At 44.1% G+C, this 17,996-nt stretch overlaps 1 protein-coding gene across 3 annotated transcripts in view; it reads right to left on the bottom strand.

Moving 5' to 3' along the window:
- Positions 1–17,996, bottom strand: part of LOC115456597 — a 49,805-nt gene that overhangs the window by 12,698 nt on the left and 19,111 nt on the right. For 2 of the 3 annotated variants that reach the window (XM_030185794.1, XM_030185793.1), the window contains exons 2-6: positions 17,539–17,635; positions 15,195–15,348; positions 12,980–13,125; positions 1,765–1,941; positions 123–242 (exon numbers count right to left, since the gene is read on the bottom strand). In XM_030185794.1, the coding sequence (XP_030041654.1) occupies positions 123–242; positions 1,765–1,941; positions 12,980–13,125; positions 15,195–15,348; positions 17,539–17,635 (694 nt within the window). The remainder of the gene's footprint in view (positions 1–122; positions 243–1,764; positions 1,942–12,979; positions 13,126–15,194; positions 15,349–17,538; positions 17,636–17,996) is intronic. The other variant, XM_030185795.1, reaches the window with a different exon arrangement.

Genomic DNA, 17,996 nt, shown 5'->3' with positions numbered 1-17,996 from the left:
TAATTTAGTAAGATGGTATATAAAACCTGTTAAACAAATAAATATGCAATGTTATAATAAAAAAAAAAACTAGGGGCAGGATTTAAATTTGCATGCAAACTTTCACGCCCTTTGATACTCACAGCCATGATACCGATGACCACTTTTAAGCAGGCCCAGAAGAGTCCAAAGCCCAGGATAATGCTATGAAGGAGGGAGACATCGTGCAGGCCCAAAACTAGAAGCAGAAGACAGAGGCAGAGCTGGACAGGAGGAATGAACAAAACAACAAGTTGGTGTCATTTAACTGAGAGACACACAAATAACATAGCATTTGAGATGCCATCGCATCTTAGGTCTGTTGCATTTGCTTCACTTTTTTTTTATACACTTTATAAACAAAACAATTGCACAACCAATAAAGACCACGAGAAACAACTCCATAAGACTCAGCAGAAACAAGTATGAATCGAAGATCGCCACATTGTTAATTTCAAATAGTCAATTCCAACATTACTTCAAATTTCTTTCCAGTTTTTCAGTGCATTAGGGTTTATCGCAATTTTCTTTTGTTTCCAGCAATGATAAATGTGAATCTCTGTGGTAAACTTTCATCTGATCAAGATCCCAACCTACTTTACAAAACTACTAAAGAGTCTGGACAGCAACCACCACTAGGAGGTGCCAACCTTTCTGATTTGAAAGAGGGGAGAGAGACGCTATATCCAATTTACTGAGAATGTGGAGTATTTTCCCATTGTCCAAAATGAATTGTTATAACAGCTTTTAGTGGCACGTCCATTTCCAGGAGGGTGGCGGTAACATAGTAACACAGTAGATGACGGCAGAAAAAGACCTGCACGGTCCATCCAGTCTGCCCAACAAGATAAAACTCGTATGTGCTACTTTTTGTGTACACCTTACCTTGATTTGTATCTGCCATTTTCAGGGCACAGACCGTAGAAGTCTGCTCAGTCTTGGTATCACCCCCACTGTGGAATTGTTGACTATTTAAAATTGATGTACTTGTGACCTACATTGGCCATTGTTCGAGACATGATGCTGGGCATGATGGATCTTTGGTCTTATATTCCAATGGAGGCTCCCGAGTTATGGGGACTAAGCTGCCAGATGGTTCCCTGGGATCCAGGGACATACTTTTCTAAGAGCTGCAGGGGAGTTATAAGCAGTGCATATGGCAGCTACATAAGACTAAATTTTATGGCCCTGGTCCACTAAAAGGCATACCTAACATAACATAGTACATAGTAACATAGTAGATGACGGCAGAAAAAGACCTGCATGGTCCATCCAGTCTGCCCAAGACAAACTCATATGTGTATACCTTACCTTGAATTTGTACCTGTCCTTTTCAGGGCACAGACCATATAAGTCTGCCCAGCAGTATTTCCCGCCTCCCATCACCGGCTCTGGTACAGACCGTATAAGTCTGCCCTCTCCTATCCTCACCTCCCAACCACCACCCCCTCTTCCCCCCACCTGCTCCACCACCCAATTTCAGCTAAGCTTCTAAGGATCCATTCCTTCTGCACAGGATTCCTCTATGCATACCCCAGGAGAGAAGGCCCAGTCATCACAAACTCTATGTGAATTCCTTATGGAATACACTGGCCTGTCTTTCCTAAGTAAAAAAACATTGTAGACTTTTGGGAATGTTCAGCAGCTAGAAATACCATGGCATAACAACACTCTGTTCCATGCTGCAGTTATCAAACACCAAGTCACGAGATGTCCTACACCAGGATTTACTTAGACATGGCCTACCTGTGCCTGAAGGTCAAATGTCAACATGGAGAAGCAGAGGTTCAGCATGAAGTACTGGTGTTGCAGGCTTTCCAGGGCTCCGCCCACTCTGAATGCCATCATGTTCTGACTCCGGAGCAGGAAGGAGGCACATACCACATGGAATAATCCAAACACCAGGATTAGCACAAAGCGTGGCTGGGGGGGGGGGGGGGGAGTGGGGGGAGAGAGAGCAGAAAAAGAAACCATGAAGAGCCAGGAGGAGAGGTAGATCTATTGTGCTCCTTTAAGAAATTGCTCAAGCATTATTTTGTTTTGCCAGGCATATGCTTCCCTATGACGTGCTGTTATTATGGACTGATTTATGATCAATGTTTGTGTTGTTGATTTTATGAATATGTATATTACTTTGGCAGATTCTAAACTATCATTGCTTACAGTCTTCTCACCAACTTTATATACGAGCCATTTTTGGTTCTCCATAACATGAACACTGCTCTGTAGCGAAAGAATAAACAGACTCTTCCAGAAACAGATATAAGAAGGTTAAACAGCCACAGGAAGAGAGAAAAATTTCCTTCTCCACCACCGCCAACTCCAGGCTCCGCTCATTCTGCCTCGCCTCACCCTATGCTTGGAATCAACTTCCTGAGCCCTTATGCCAAGCCCCCTCCCTACCCATCTTCAAATCCTTGCTCAAAGCCCACCTCTTCAATGTTGCTTTCGGCACCTAACCTTTATACCTTTCAGGAAATCTAGACTGCCCCTATTTGACTGACTGTACATTTGTCCTTTCCTTCTATGTTAAATTGTACAGCGCTGCGTAACCCTAGTAGCGCTTTAGAAATGTCAAGTAGTAGTAGTAGAAAAATTTCAAACCATCAAGAAGCCATCTTGCCAAAGGGTCCAGGCTCTGGCAAAAAGTGTCCTGCAGCCAATGGACTGGAGTTGCTCAGATAGATTCCATCAGAGCCTGTGTCCAGTAAATTTGAGGCCCAGGTCTGAGTGCTCATTTCTTTCCTAGAATATCCCCTCCCCTACTTCTTTACACAAATATTGATTTAACTATATAATGAACAAGGAACATGGTCTGCTCAGGAGACAGATCTCAAAACAAACAAACAACCACCGCACAACAGGAATAAGATAGAGCCCAGTACTTAAATGATTTATGCTTCTAACTTTGAGAGTTTACTTCTACATCAGACTCTTAAAATTTTTTTTATTAGGGCTGGGTTCAAAATTTATGCTCAGTTTCACAGTCTCCTAAACTTAGGAGCATAAGAAGTGAGTGGCAGCAGGGATGGATTTATGATAGAGAAAAGAGTTTAGGGCTTAGCACTAGGCTTATAATATGAGTTTAATCAATCTAGGCAAATGAATGGCAGCCCTACATTTAAAAACATAGGGCCCGATATTCAAATGATTTAGCTGGCCACCGACTGCTTGGTTGGGGCTAACTGCTAATATTCAGCATCACTTATCGCAGTTAGCGCCAAACACAAAGCCAGCTATGTTGGGGGTGTTCTGGGGGCAGAGTCAGCACTTGGCCATGTAAAGGCTAGTTTACTGCATAAATGGGGCTGCACAAAAGTGTGTCCTATTTTTATGCGGTAAACCATGGCCGCTAAAGTGATGAATACTGACTTAAGCATCTATGTGTTGGCTGGCTTAAAAATAACTGGATATTCAAAGCCGAAGCCCACATAGGTCCTAGCTTTGAATATCTTGGAATAACGCATGCTCACCGGCAATGGTTGAATACTGACCCCATAACTTTTAAGCTCTTAAATTAACATGAATTTTTCAGCTGAAAACTTATGTTTGGGGAAGAAGGGTCCAAGATGGCGTCTGGAACAGACGTGCGCTCGTTTAGCTCCTGACTACCAGAAGAACGCCTAACTCTTGGGGCTTCCTTGGAACCTGCGATGGGAAAAAGGAAGGGGAAGACTACGGTACCTACCTCCGCAGGCCGCAAAGACTCCTCAACCATGCGACAGGCGACACTGGATACGATGGTGCTACGAGCGCCGGCAGTCAATTTGAGCGCTTCGGTAAACCCACAAGATCGGGAACATAGTTTGGAGGAAGCGACGCTGAGTCCTCCTCTTCGCACAGCTCCCCCGCGGCCCGGCGATGAAGGAGAGGCATTGGTGGAGCGGCAATCAGACATACCCGGAAGTGGTTTGGCCCTGACTGCATCTGTTGGAGGCCCCGTTGCCACTTCTTCCCCTGTGAGAATATCAGAAGCGGTAGGACAAGATTTAATTTCCCTCCCGCTTTTACAGCAGGGTGAAACCGCCGAGATGTTTCGAGGAATAAAAAAACCTGCTGTGATAACCCTTGATTCTATTTGGGAAGCAATTCAAGGGATGAGTTTCACTCTTCAACAAAATTTGCTTAGTATGCGAGGAGAGATGGCGGAGGTTAAACAATCACAGGAACAAGTAGTAATTCGGATCGAGACTATGGAAACTAAAGTTCAGGTACTGGAAAATGAAGCACAAACTTTTAAAAATTTTTCAGCAGAGGTTGTTAAAGATAAAGCATTCCAGTCCCGTAAAACTGAATATTTGGAAAATCAGTTACGCAGGAATAATTTGAGACTTTTGGGCTTCCCAAAATCTCCATTGATCTCTCCCCTGGACATGTTTAGGAAATATCTAACGGAAGTTTTGCTTATTTCCTCAGACAATTATCCACCTGTTACCAGGGCCCAATATATATCGGGTGTTAGAAATGTAAGAGACATTGGTCCTACAGATATGAACTTAACTGATTTTCTTCAAGATTCATTAGATATTATAACCGAGAGAACAACTCTTTTGATAACGTTTGCTCTCGAATTCGATCGAAATAATATTTTTAAACTATACTTTCGCCATATCAATGATAACTTTCTGGGGGCAAAAATTCAAATATTCCCTGATTTGGCCAGGGACACCCAGAAAAGACGGAAAGAATTTCTTCAGCTTAAATCTAGAGTTCTTAATTTGAATGGTACTTTTCTGCTTAGATACCCTTGCCGTTGTATGATAGTATATGATTCTACAAATTATCTTTTTTTTGACCCAGTTAAGTTACTTAAATTTATTTGTAGTAAAGAATGATCTCATTAATACTTGAATGATATAACTATGTATCGGCTGCGTTTCAAATGTATGCTTCTGTTTCTAGCATTGTTTTGCTAATTTTTCTTTTTCTTTTTTTGTTAAATTCCTTGTACTTGGACCATATTGGGGACTAATTATTAGATATATTTACCTTTGTTTATTGCAAATTTGTATATTTCCATATTTCCATATATTTTTTTGTGTAATGCATGAATATAAAATTGAAACTGATAAATAAAAAAATTAAAAAAAAAAAAAAAAAACTTATGTTTGGCTAAAAAAAAAAAAAAAAGCCTCATATTTATACAACTAAATTTAGGCACTCAGCTTTTTCTGAATATTGGGCACAGAGGCTGGCCGAAACCAGCGGTTTTAGTCTCGGCCAAAACCGAATCAGCGGCTGAAATCTGTGGCTCTGTTTTGGCCAGAACTGGAACTAAAACTTTGGCCCTGCCCCCCTAGCCCCCTTGACAGAAAACACATCCCATTCCCATCCTGGGTCGCTCACCACTCTCTTTGCCCTCCTTCCCCCCTTGCAGTAGGAATTTGCGACCGCTATATTGGAATTGGGAATGGTCTGAGCAGGAGCAAGGTGCTGCTGCTCAGACCATTCCCAATTTCAAAATGGCAGCTACAACCTCCTGCGGCAATCTCATGAGGGTAATGGGAGTGGTCCCTCTTCACAAAAGTGGAGACAGGGAAGAAGTGGGAAACTACAGACCGGTAAATCTCACGTCGGTGGTAGGAAATATAATGGAGTCGCTGCTGAAAGAAAGGATCGTTAACTTTCTAGAAGTCAACGGGTTACAGGACCCGAAGCAACATGGCTTTACCAAAGGAAAATCCTGCCAAACGAGTCTCATTGACTTCTTTGACTGGGTGATAAAAGAAATGGATGAAGGCCGTGCTCTAGATGTGAATAAGCTGAACGGGCTGAATTTAGGACGGAAAGTGGTGAACTGGATAGAAAACTGGTTGACTGACAGGTGGCAGAGGGTAGTGGTAAATGGAATCCGCTTGGAGGAAAGGATGGTGAGCAGTGGGGTTCCTCAGGGGTCGGTGCTGGGGTCCATTTTATTTAACATATTTGTGAGAGATATTGCTGAAGGGTTGGAAGGAAAGGTTTGCCTTTTTGCGGATGACATGAAGATAGCCAATAGAGTGGAGTGGATACCCTGGAGGGAGTAGAAACGATGAAAAGGGATCTCCAAAATTTAGAAGAATGGTCGAGGGTCTGGCAGTTAAAATTTAATTTAATGCCAAGAAGTGCAGAGTGATGCATTTGGGTTGTAGAAACCCAAAAGAGAGATACCAAATAGGAAGGGAGAGATTAGTAAGCTCAACACAGGGCAGAGACCTTGGGGTGTTGGTGTCAGTGGATATGAAGGTGAAGAAACAATGTGACAAGGCGACAGCCATGGCCAGAAGGATGCTAGGTTTCATAGAGAGGGGTATAACCAGCAGAAGAAAGGAGGTGTTGATGCTCCTCTACAAGTCATTGGTGAGGCCCCACTTGGAGTATTGTGTTCAGTTTTGGAGGCCATATCTTGCTAAAGATGTAAAAAGACAGGAAGTGATGCAAAGAAAAGCTACAAAAATGGTATGGGATTTGTGTTGCAAACCGTACAAGGAGAGACTTGCTGACCTGAACACGTATATCTTGGAGGAAAGGAGAAACAGAGGCGACATGATACAGACGTTCAAATATTTAAAAGGTATTAATCCGCAAATGAACCTTTTCTGGAGATGGGAAGGTGGTAGAACTAGAGGACATGAATTGAGGTTGAAGGGGAGCAGAGGAGTAATGTCAGGAAGTATTTTTTCACAGAAAGGGTGGTAGATACGTGGAATGCCCTCCTGCGGGAGGTGGTGGAGATAAAAATGGTAATGGAATTCAAATGTGTGTGAGAAGCACAAAGGAATCCTGTTTAGAAGGAATGGATCAACGGAATCTTAGCGGAGATTGGGTGGTGACGCCGGTATTTGGAGAGTAAAACCGATGCAGGGCGGTCTTCTACGGTCTGTGCCCTGATAATGACTGAACAGATATGGATGAGCTGGAGCGTAAATTTTAAGGGGCTTTGATGTTATCTTCAAAACATTTAGTACAGGAACAGTGCTGGGCAGACTTTTACGGTCTGTGCCCTGAGAAAGGCAGGGACAAATCAAACTCGGATATTCATATAAAGTATTACATACCATGTAAAATGAGTTTATCTTGTTGGGCAGACTGGATGGACTGTTCAGGTCTTTATCTGCCGTCATTTACTATGTTACTATATATGGTAAGGGTAATGGTAATGATGCTTACAGTCTGTCAATTTCATATATAGGTTCAAAGTGGATAACATCAAATTAGTTTAAGGGCCCTGTTTACTAAGCTGCGTTAGGGGCGCATTAACATTTTTAACGCGCGTTAACCATGTATGCACCTACAATATCCCTATAGGCACCTACACGGTTAGACTGCGCTAACAAGGCTTAGTAAACAGGGCCCTAAGTTTTTCAAAACAACAAATAGAATAAGAGATATAAAAGCTGCATAAAAAACACCTCAATAAAGAAAATTTTTTAAAGAAATAGGCCTTCAATTGTTTCCAGAATAATAGTTAAGAAGATATCATTCTGTGATGTACTGTGGAGGCTATGTAGCCTAATAATCTCAACATCTGTTGAGCTGTGACCTGCTTGCTGTTGCAGACCTGTGAGGCGAGTGCATTCAAGGCATCTGCTCTCATGAAGGGGAGGAAAGGCCCGAGTTTGCACAGTATTGAGAGCAAGGCTTCTATGTATTCTAATTGTTGTACTAGGTGCAGGTGGGACTTGGGGTAGTTTATAATGAACCCTAGTAGCTCTAGCACCCGAACAGTTCTCTGCCTGGACTCCTGCGCCCCCTTCTGCAATGTGCTCTTAACCAGCCAATCTTCCAGGTAGGGAAACACATACTCCCAGCTGCATAGCGATGCCGGAACTACTGCAAGGCATTTGGTAAACACCCTGGGAGCTGACGTGAGGCCGAAAGGTAGAACGTGATACTGGTAGTGGTGCCTCCCTACCCGAAATCCAAGACACTTCCTGTGACTGGGATGCATTGAAATGTGAATATAAGCATCCTTCAAGTCCAGACAGCATAGTCAATCTGTTTCCTGAATCATGGGGAGAAGGGTGCCAAGCAGTGGCGTTCCTGGGGGGGGGGGGGGGGGGGCGGTGGGGGCAGTCCACCCCAGGTGCACGCCGCTGGGGGGGTGCCACTGCCGCGCACGCCTGTCTGTCGTTTGTTCCATGCTCCCTCTGCCCTGGAACAGGTTACTTCCTGTTCCGGGGCAGAGGGAGCATGGAACGAACGACGGACAGGCGCGCGCGGCACCCCCTCCCCCAGCGGCGTGCACCCGGGCGGGGGTTCTTTCACGGGGGGGGGGGGGGGTCGTGCTGCATCTGGTGGGGAGCGCTGCACCTGGGGGGTGGGGCGCATCGGTGTCAGCCCCCCTAGGAATGCCACTGGTGCCAAGGGAAATTATCCAGAACTTTTCTTTGACTAGGAATTTGTTCAGGACCCTTAGATATAGGATGGGACGAAATTCCACTGTCTTTGGGCACAAGGAAGTACCTGGAATAGAATCCCTTGCCTTCTTCCCCTGGTGGCACAGATTCGACTGCATTGGCCTGCAGAAGGATGGAGATTTCCTCTACAAGTACCTGCTTGTGCTGAGAGCTGATGAATGATGCTTTTGGTGGGCAATATGGTGGTTTCTCATGCCAATAAAGTGCATAACCGAAATGGATTATTTGAAGAACCCACCAATTGGAGGTTACAAGGGACCACCTCTGATGGAAAAAAATTTCAGCCTCCCCACTACGGGTAGGCCGTTCAGGACAGTTACTTGTACTGCAGCTATGCTCTCCTGAAGTCAAATGTTTGTCCCTTGCTTTGACAGGGGAGCCGGCTGAGACTTCTGGGTCTGTGGCTAGTGTGGCTGAGACTGCTGGGGTTGGACCTGCTGGGCAGAGCAAGGTGGAGGAAACCTACACCTCTGAAAGTAGTAGGGTCTCCGCCTAGGCCTACTCAAGAACTTCCTAGAAAAGGAGGATGCAGCTGGAGGCTGCTGAGAAAGGGACTGGATGTTGTCAGTGTGTTGTCACTTCAGCAAGGCATATCTTTGCCAACCTCTCTTGAACTGCTAGTTCCAGGTCACAGACACGTAGCCATGAGAGTCTACGCATCCCCACCCATGGCAGAAAGCCTGGACGCAATATCAAAAAGTGTTGTAGATGACCCTGGCCAGGTATGTCCTGCACTCTAGCTGCTTCTCGGATAACTGGTGAGCTCTGCAGACTTTTCCTGAGGGACACAGTCCATGAGAATACGTGAACTGCGTGTCAAAGACTTCAAAGTAAAGGCCTGTGTAGAGCTGATAGGTCTGGATGTGGGCAATAAGCATCAAAGCTTGATAAAGCTTTCTCCCAGATGAGTCCAGACTCCTGGTCTCCCTACCTTGGGGAGCCGAGGCACGAGTCCTGGAACTCCTGGCCCATTTGAGGGTGGACTCGATTACTAAGGCGTCGTGAGGCAATTGTGCCTTTTTGAATCTGGCAACCTTCTAGATATGATCTTGCGTATCCACCTTCTTTAGTATGACCTGCACTGGGAGGGGAGATTCCCAGTTCTTCAGAACTGTGTCCCCTTCCTTGGGAGGAGATTCATAGTCCAAGGCTGAAAGCATCTCAGCCCTGGGCTCCTCTTTGGTCTCCAACTTAAATGGGATAACAGACACCATCTCCTTAAAGCTGGTAAGAGGTGGGGATTTACACTTCTCTTGCAGCGGGAAGGGATCAGAACGGATACCAAAGGACTCCTCCACTAAGAAGTAATTTATTTATTTATTTATTATTTATTTGTTGCATTTGTATCACACATTTTCCCATCTATTTGCAAGCTCAATGTGGCTTACATTATTCCATAATGGCGATTGCCATTTCCGGAATGAGAAATACAAAGTGGTATTGCATTAAAGTTCATAAGTGACAGAGTAAAATAAGCAGTCAAGTATAGAGAATTAATTTCCGGAATGAGAAATAAAGTGGTATTGCGTTAAAGTTAAAGTAAATGAAGCAGTCAAGTATAGAGAGTGGGTCCTTCCTCTGACTTCCATGAATGGTCCAGATCAGACTCCTCAAAGTACTCTGGATGGACTAAGTGAGTCTGTGCCTGCCCCAGCTCAGTGGGACTCTGCCCACTCCCTGAAGGGCACCAAGGTAAAGACCTACCCTCAGACTCCGGAGCAGCTTCCCTCACCCGATGTCAATGGCGGTACTGCATGGATCGATGTCAATGGCGGTACTGCATGGATCGACGTCAATGGCGGTACTGCACGGGCCAACGTCACTGTCGATCCTGTTGAGATACCAGCATCAAAGACTGCTCCACAAGCAGAATCTGGGCCTCAGGAAGGTGCTGAGATGCAGCTGGTGCACATGCCCTCAATGCCTGAGTGCAGCTGGAACATCTGCACCAGTTCCTGCCTGAGCATGGACTGGTAACTGGTAATGTTCATCTAGGGCAGACATCAGCAAAGGTTGGGGAACTGGTTCAGAGATAGCCTGGAGAAGTGTCTGTGTTGAACCAGAAGTGGGAACCTGGCTGCCCAAAGACTGGCACCTCCACTAAAAAGGGGGGAGTGGTCCTCTTGGTCCCAGCGCTTCTCGGGTACCAGCTTTAACAAGGACTGATGCCGATGATTCTTGGAGTTCCTCGATACTTAGCATCACGATCCCTTGGTGATGACGTCGAACTCATACACATCTTCTGTGCCAGCTCCGATGCTGACTGGTCCCTGGGCCTGATATCAGCGCCTGATGTTGAGGGAGGTGGAGAGCTTCTTGATGCTAGTACACTCCTAGTGGTTGATGCAGTCAAGGTCAATGCTTCCGGTGCCAAGGTCAATGAGCCGGCCTCAGAGAAGCCAAAAAAGTTTCTCTTGCTGGACCAGACGTGCTTTCTGTGTCCTCAACTGCATTTTTAAACAGAGAGAACAAGAATCAGCCTGGTGGTCCTAGGCACCCAATGCATCAATTGTACAGGCCCATCATAGAAATCGTTTTCATTGGATTCACCTCTTGAAGCCACTGGGGGGGTCTTCTTAGACATTGAGAAAAGAATCACAGTCAAATTAAACTCAACAATCTTGAAAGAAAAAAGGGGCAAAACGTAAGGCCTAAAGAGCTGTGAAAAAAAAAGAAAGAAAAAAATTTGAAGGACTGAAAATAACTAAGATTTAACAGGGAAAGGTACAGAAACTAAAATATTGAGGAAAAGGGATAAAAACCTGCACAGGAAGGCATTTGAAAACTTGAGGAAAGCACACGCTGAGTGCAAAGACGCATCCACCTAACTCCATGGAAAAGAAAAAACGGATCTGTGCTCGCGCTTTGGGCACGATGGCACTCGCACATGCACAGTGGGATGCTGCTAGAACTTTCTTTAACTAATATATGCTAGGCAGTATCTGTACTGGGCTCCGTCGGATGACGTCACCCACATATGAGAATACAACCGGCCTGCTTGTCCTCGGTGAATAATGAACAATGGGATCTGCACCTAACCATTATTCTGTAAACGGCACACAACTCAAAGGGGAAAGGGAAATGGGACTTGGTATACCGCCTTTCTGAGGTTTTTGCAACTACATTTAAAGCGGTTTACATATATTCAGGTACTTAGGCGCTATTGATAGAACAGTGCTCCGTGCAGATTTTTTTTCAGCACCATTTACCGAATTTAGTCCTTTGTGTCAGCATTCTCTGTTGCAGAGAATAGGCGGAACGTAAGGTAGGATCAACACTTGTGTACATTTTGTAAACTATGCTCTTATGCACCTATTCCTATTGGCACATACGCACACAATTACATCTGCTTCGTGCACTTACTTTTCCTAGGGCAGCGGTTCCCAAACCTGGTCCTGGAGGAACCCCAGCCAGCCAGGTTTTCAGGATATCCATCATGAATATTCATGAGCGGGATCTGCATGCAGTGGAGGCAGTGCATGCAAACCTGTCTCATGGATATTCATTGTGGATATCCTGAAAACCTGACTGGCTGGGGTGCCTCCAGGACCAGGTTTGGGAATCACTGTCCTGTGGTAATTTTATAAAAGCAAACAGGTGTATACTTTGCCTTTATAAAATAGCGCTATAAGATGCAGATGTAAAGATATGGGGGGGGGGGGAGGGGGGTCAACCAACATCAAGACACGAGTCTTACCTTTTATCTCTTGTCAGACAGCCAGAGACACTGTTTTTAAAGGATGGAATTGTTGTACCACTCACCGACTATAAAGACACTTTGGTGCCTTATGAGCTGGGTTTTTCAGTCGGAACTCTCCACTGGACTCTATATTTCTTTTATTTTATTCAAAAATGTATATTCCGCACAATCTACTATCATTGGCAGATTACAATCAAATATGCACAGGAGAAGAGTAGAAATATACATAACATACACAGATATCGTACATAACTAGGCAACAATATAGGTCACCCACAACTGGGCACACGGTATCCACACCTCAACTGATTACTTAATCAGCTGATATCAATTATTGGTATTGATTGGCATTAAGTAGGATTTACTCACATATCTGCACTGCACCCTATAACATGCACCCAAATTTCATAGCGCACAACTCCTTATGGGGTGTGGCCATGGGAAGGGTATGGGCATTCCCAAAATTACTATTCTATAACATTGTGCCTATCAACTGCGTGCCCAGTTACCATACATTGGGCGCCAGCCTCTACGCCAGGTTTTGGCATGTGTAAATGCTGGTGCTTAAATTTAGGTGCAAAATGAGTGCTAAGATAGTTTTCTATCAAGGGCACCTAACGATGGGCACCACTTACTGAATTCTGCCCTCTATGCCTTGTGTTCAAAGCTTAAAACCCACCTACAAAACATGCTCTGTCCTGCCTCCAACTAACTCACTCACACACACACACGCAAAACCTTCAAGTCAACATTTCTTAAAGGGCATCTGGTGAAGAAATTTGTTCAGGGACAGCAGGGCTACGTATTCATACTTTCTCTAGCATGATGGGTAGGCTGTTTTCCCTATTACAGAGCTACTGACCAGGAGGCTGGCTTTTCCCTTATCAGACAAGACGATGAAGTTAATGATAGCGCGGCCCATCACCAGCAGGACAGAAAGCAGAAAGATGATGAGTTCCTGACGGTTCTCCTGCAGAATCGCTCGCGTCACATAGTACATGCAAAACACTGCAGAGAATAAGAAGCAGAGCACGTAAGCAGAAATGCCATATGCAGCGAGCTACCCCCAGTGCTGGCCAATGTAGCTTCTGTTTCAGTGACCCAATGCCAACCATTATCCCCGTGACCCGATGCCAGGTAATGCAGTCATTTTAATGGAAGTATGATCCTATCAGTTAGGAAGATCATTGTTCTCAATTTCTGTTGTCCCCCTTTATTTACAATGCACTAGATTTTCTAAAGTGCATTACTGTGCACCAACATGCATTAATGCACATAATATACTGCAGCTCCCATTCTATGCAATTGGACCTTTTACCACTACAATGTGTTAACAGCAGTAGCATGCACTAACCTGGTAGCACACTTTAGTAAGACTAGCCCAGTGTCATTTTTTTATTTATTAGGATTTATTTACTGCCTTCTTGAAGGAATTCACTCAAGGCGGTGTACAGTAAGAATAGATCAAACATGAGCAACAGGCAATTACAGCAGTAAAAATATTCAAATAACAATACAAAGTATGGCACAGTATACTACTTAACACAATCTAAATTATGGGAACCACTGGTTTTAATCTAATTCCTTATTCTATTTCCTAGTTGGTACTTGAATATTGCTATCCCAACAGATGTCTGAATTACTACTTTTATCCAATTGGACCTCAATGCTTCCAAGCTTGACTGGTCTCGAAGAGATCACCCTTTGCTCAGTGTTTAAATGAGCGGTCACACTATTATTGGAGCTAATCTTATCATTGGTCCATTTTCAAAAGGACCCGGTGCTCACCGGTTAATGTAAAAAAAAAACCCAAAACCTAGGAGGAAAAACCATTAATCACGAGCCCTATGTCCGTGGGCACGTAGGACTCATGGTTAATGGTTCTTACACCTTATCTGTCGAGAGGTGAAGGCCACATTCTCCTCTGACCTTTCCAACTGTCCTGGCCTCTCAAACCTTTAACAGAATACATGAAGGCCATGAACCACTTCAAATCAAAGCCCAGTAAGTTATGCAAATATTATGCAAACTAGAGGGTGAGGATTCTACTCTCACACTAGTTTTCAATGAGAACTAAGAACTGCAATAACTCTCAGAGTGCTCGTGCAACAGCTTTTCCAGGGGGATCAAAACTCAGGAAACCTGGAGACACATGTGAAGCATTCCAAGTTGCTGCATTAGATTTCAGGCCAGTCCTGGTGTCCTGGTTTTGGAACTGTATTTGTAGGCCTGAGCCTTCCATCTGAACTCACTAATACAGTTACCAATACTAACTAAAAAGAAAATGATTTTTAAATTAAACTATTAATTTCCACAGGTGTAGTGTACAATGCAAAACCTTAACCATTCAAAATGTGCCCCACTAGCTGCATAAAATGCTTCACCATACAATTTGTGCAAGAGGCACTGCAAATGGTAATACCAAATACACTGACTAAGAGAGAGTTAAATGATACCATTCTGCTGCTGTGGGATGAAGTGGCACAGACTAGGGGCGTAGCTGCTATGGGGCCACGGGGGCCTGGACCCCCCTGCTGGCGACCCTCTCAACCCCCCGCCCCCCCGCCGCCAACCTGCCGCCTGCTACCTTTGCTGGTGGGGGACCCCAACCCCCGCCAGCCGAAGTCTTCTTCCTTCGTTTGGTTTCTTCTGACTGAGTCGGACGTCAGATTCACAGAAACAGAACGAAGCCTTGCAATCTGCAGGGCTTCGTTCTGTTTCTGTGAGTCTGACGTCCTGCACGTACAACGTGCAGGACGTCCGACTCAGTCAGAAGAAACCAAACGAAGGAAGAAGACTTCGGCTGGCAGGGGTTGGGGTCCCCCGTCAGCAAAGGTAGGCGATGGCGGGGGGTCGAGAGGGTCATCGGTGGGGGGGGGGGGGGTCAAAGTTGTTGGAGGTGTCGGTAATGGCGGGTGGGGGGAGGGGAGGTGTCGGCAATGGGGGGGGGGGTGCTAAAATGTGCCCCCTCACCTCGGCTCTGGGACCCCCTACCGTTGAAGTCTGGCTACGCCCCTGGCACAGACTGCTACCAAAAATGAAGTAAAGGGACAAATGGGGGAAACTAGATTACTCACCAATACCAATTAGCTGAATGAGGGAGATAGAGAAATCTTCCCCCTGCTGGGTAGTCATATTCATGATGGTAAGTCCCAACACAACCACAAGCGAGGAGATAGTTAGACAGAAATAACCCCTGATGGGCCATGACAACTCAGACCAGGGTTTTATCTGTCACGAGAGAGAGAGAGAGAGAGAGAGAGAGAGAGAATATTTTTACACACAGTGCATGAGAGATTGCAGAAGTCCTCACAGTGCCCACCAGACAAAGCCATTTACAATGCAAAGGAAGAATGCAAAGGAAGATTATAACAACAAAATAAAAAATTAAAAGGACCAATACATATTTCCTCATACAAAGGCTAGTTTATTTTGCAAAATTAACAATTACCTGAAACACAGGCTGGAACACCTATAGCAGTTCATGGTCTGACAAGAAAAAATAACATTAACGTGTCTTATTTGGACTGGCTTAATGGCCCACTGGCAGATCCAGCTGGGGACGCTAAAGTGGCATCACTGACAACCCCAGGGAAAATATGTCCCAGTACACAGGAAAATGTAACCAAAACATTTTGGGCACATAATTAAAACTGTTGCTCACAAAAACCTAATCCCTAGAGGGACTTAGTAGGCAACTGCCTCCAGTGCCACACTTTGCTGGGGGCTGAAGTGTTATTGCTATGCCTCCATCTTGACCTGCCCTTTGCTCTCCATGCCAGCGGCATCAAGTTTGAAATTAAAATTCAGTATGGGACCTGTCTGTCTTCTCACTTTGACAGGCCCTGTGGTGCCATGAGAACAGGAAACCCATGCAGGAGCTCGGAATTACCATCCAGCTGATGCAGTATCCGCTCATATCCAGAATAGCTCTCCAGGGAGATGTAGTGTCCATGAAAATAATAAGTGGCACATTTAAAGCAAAAAAAATTAGAGAAAATATTTTTTCACTCAACATACAATTATGCTGTGGAATTTACTACTGGTGAATGTGATCAATGCAGTTAATATAGGTGGGTTTATAAAGGGTTTAGGCATCTTTCCTAGAGGAAAAGTTCACAAATCAATAGCCATTATAGATTTGAGAAAACCACTTGTGATGAAAGAGGAGATTTATGTCTGTAACTTATTATTATGTGAATGTATGACATATTAGTTCTCTAGAGCATTTCCCTTGTTTGGCCAGCAAATGGTGACTGTCTTTTTTTTTTTTTTTTGTAAAGCTGTTACAGAAGTGACAGTTTTTCCTGCCTAAGCTGTGAGGTCATCTTTAGTCTCAGTATGGGAGCACAGAGGTAAACAGCTCTGTCCTAAGACCCTGTTCAAGGCTTGTGAGCAGTTCATTTCCTGAAGCTTCCCAAGAACTACCCAGGTAGTGGCAAAGTGTTTAGACAGTTTTAATATTAACCTGTATTCAGTTACCTGTTATTGTCTGTTACTTTTCCATCTGCTTTATATGGTTCACTGTTCTAATTTTGTGACAATAAAGATTATTAGCTCTGTTGTCCTGGACTGACTAAGAATCCTAGTGGTTTGTGGTTTAGGTCTGTGGGTGTTTTCTAGGAACTGTGGAACCCCTAAGAGTGTGGCCCCAGTAACCTAGAAATCACCAGGGAATAACTTGAGAGTGGGAGACTCACCCAGAGGGGAGGAGGAGGGTGCTAGTATCGAGCACAAGTGGCAGGTGCAGGCAGACCTGAGCAGTGCTGGGGGCAGAACTGAGCAGTGCTGGGGACAGACCCTCCAGGTGGCCGCAGGGTTAGCCCCAGGTGGGTGCTAGGAATTTATAACTTGGGAGTAAGCATCAAGGAACAGATCTACCCTTCAATAAAATGATGTGTCTGGCTCATGTATGATCTATATTGGCCACTGTCAGGATACTGGACTTGATAAATCTTTGTTATGACCCAGTATTTATTTTATTTATTTATTAGGATTTATTTACTGCCTTTTTGAAGGAATTCACTCAAGGTGGTGTACAGTAAGAATAGATCAAACATGAGCAATAGGCAATTATAGCAGTCAAAATATTCAAACAATACAAAGTATGGCATAGTATAGTACTTACAATGCAAACACAATACGTAATAGAACATTTTAATTGATAGTGAAGGGTAAAGCAAAGATGGAACATATAGATAGTTAAGGGAGTAAAAAGAGTTAAAAAGTAGGTGACTGATTTAGAGAAAGTTGCACATGAGGTCAGAGAGATGGTTAAATATTATCTCAGCGAGGGTATCATATTTTCTTATAAACTAAAATAAATATACCAGACACATTGTGTTATTCAAATCTTGCCATGGCTTCATAACTTACACTGTAAAGCATCAGTTTGGCATTATTTACAGCTGTGATACTTACAGGCCCAAGGGGAGTAGGAATAAGCTCTTGGTGCCTGGGGGCGAGATTTGGCAAGGGGTATTCACCATTTTCACTTTGGTGAAGGATAGACGGAATCCTGAAATCCAGTTATGAAAAGAAAAGTATTTTATGCCAATGCAATGCAGATCAAAGAGTTAAATCCATAAAAGCACATGTTAACATTCACTAAAGAGGACAGTTGTACAGCAGACTATATTTTACAGTTATACCATTACCTAATGATCTATTTCTTAAAAACTATGAATACAGAAACAATTCAGAGACAGATTAAAAATCATTAAAATAATTGCATTTAAAAAATGGTTTGTTAGATGGGTTTCTTTCTCCTTCCATTGAAGGCTAGTTCCATGTCTGAAGAATTTCCAAACTGTAAAATGAAAGTTACAAAATAAAATTACAGCAGGAGGAAACCTTGAAGGTCTTAAAGCAGCACTGAG

The sequence above is a fragment of the Microcaecilia unicolor genome, chromosome 13, assembly GCF_901765095.1.
Source record: "Microcaecilia unicolor chromosome 13, aMicUni1.1, whole genome shotgun sequence".
Lineage (NCBI taxonomy): Eukaryota > Metazoa > Chordata > Amphibia > Gymnophiona > Siphonopidae > Microcaecilia > Microcaecilia unicolor.
This window is presented reverse-complemented; position numbering and strand designations above follow the sequence as displayed.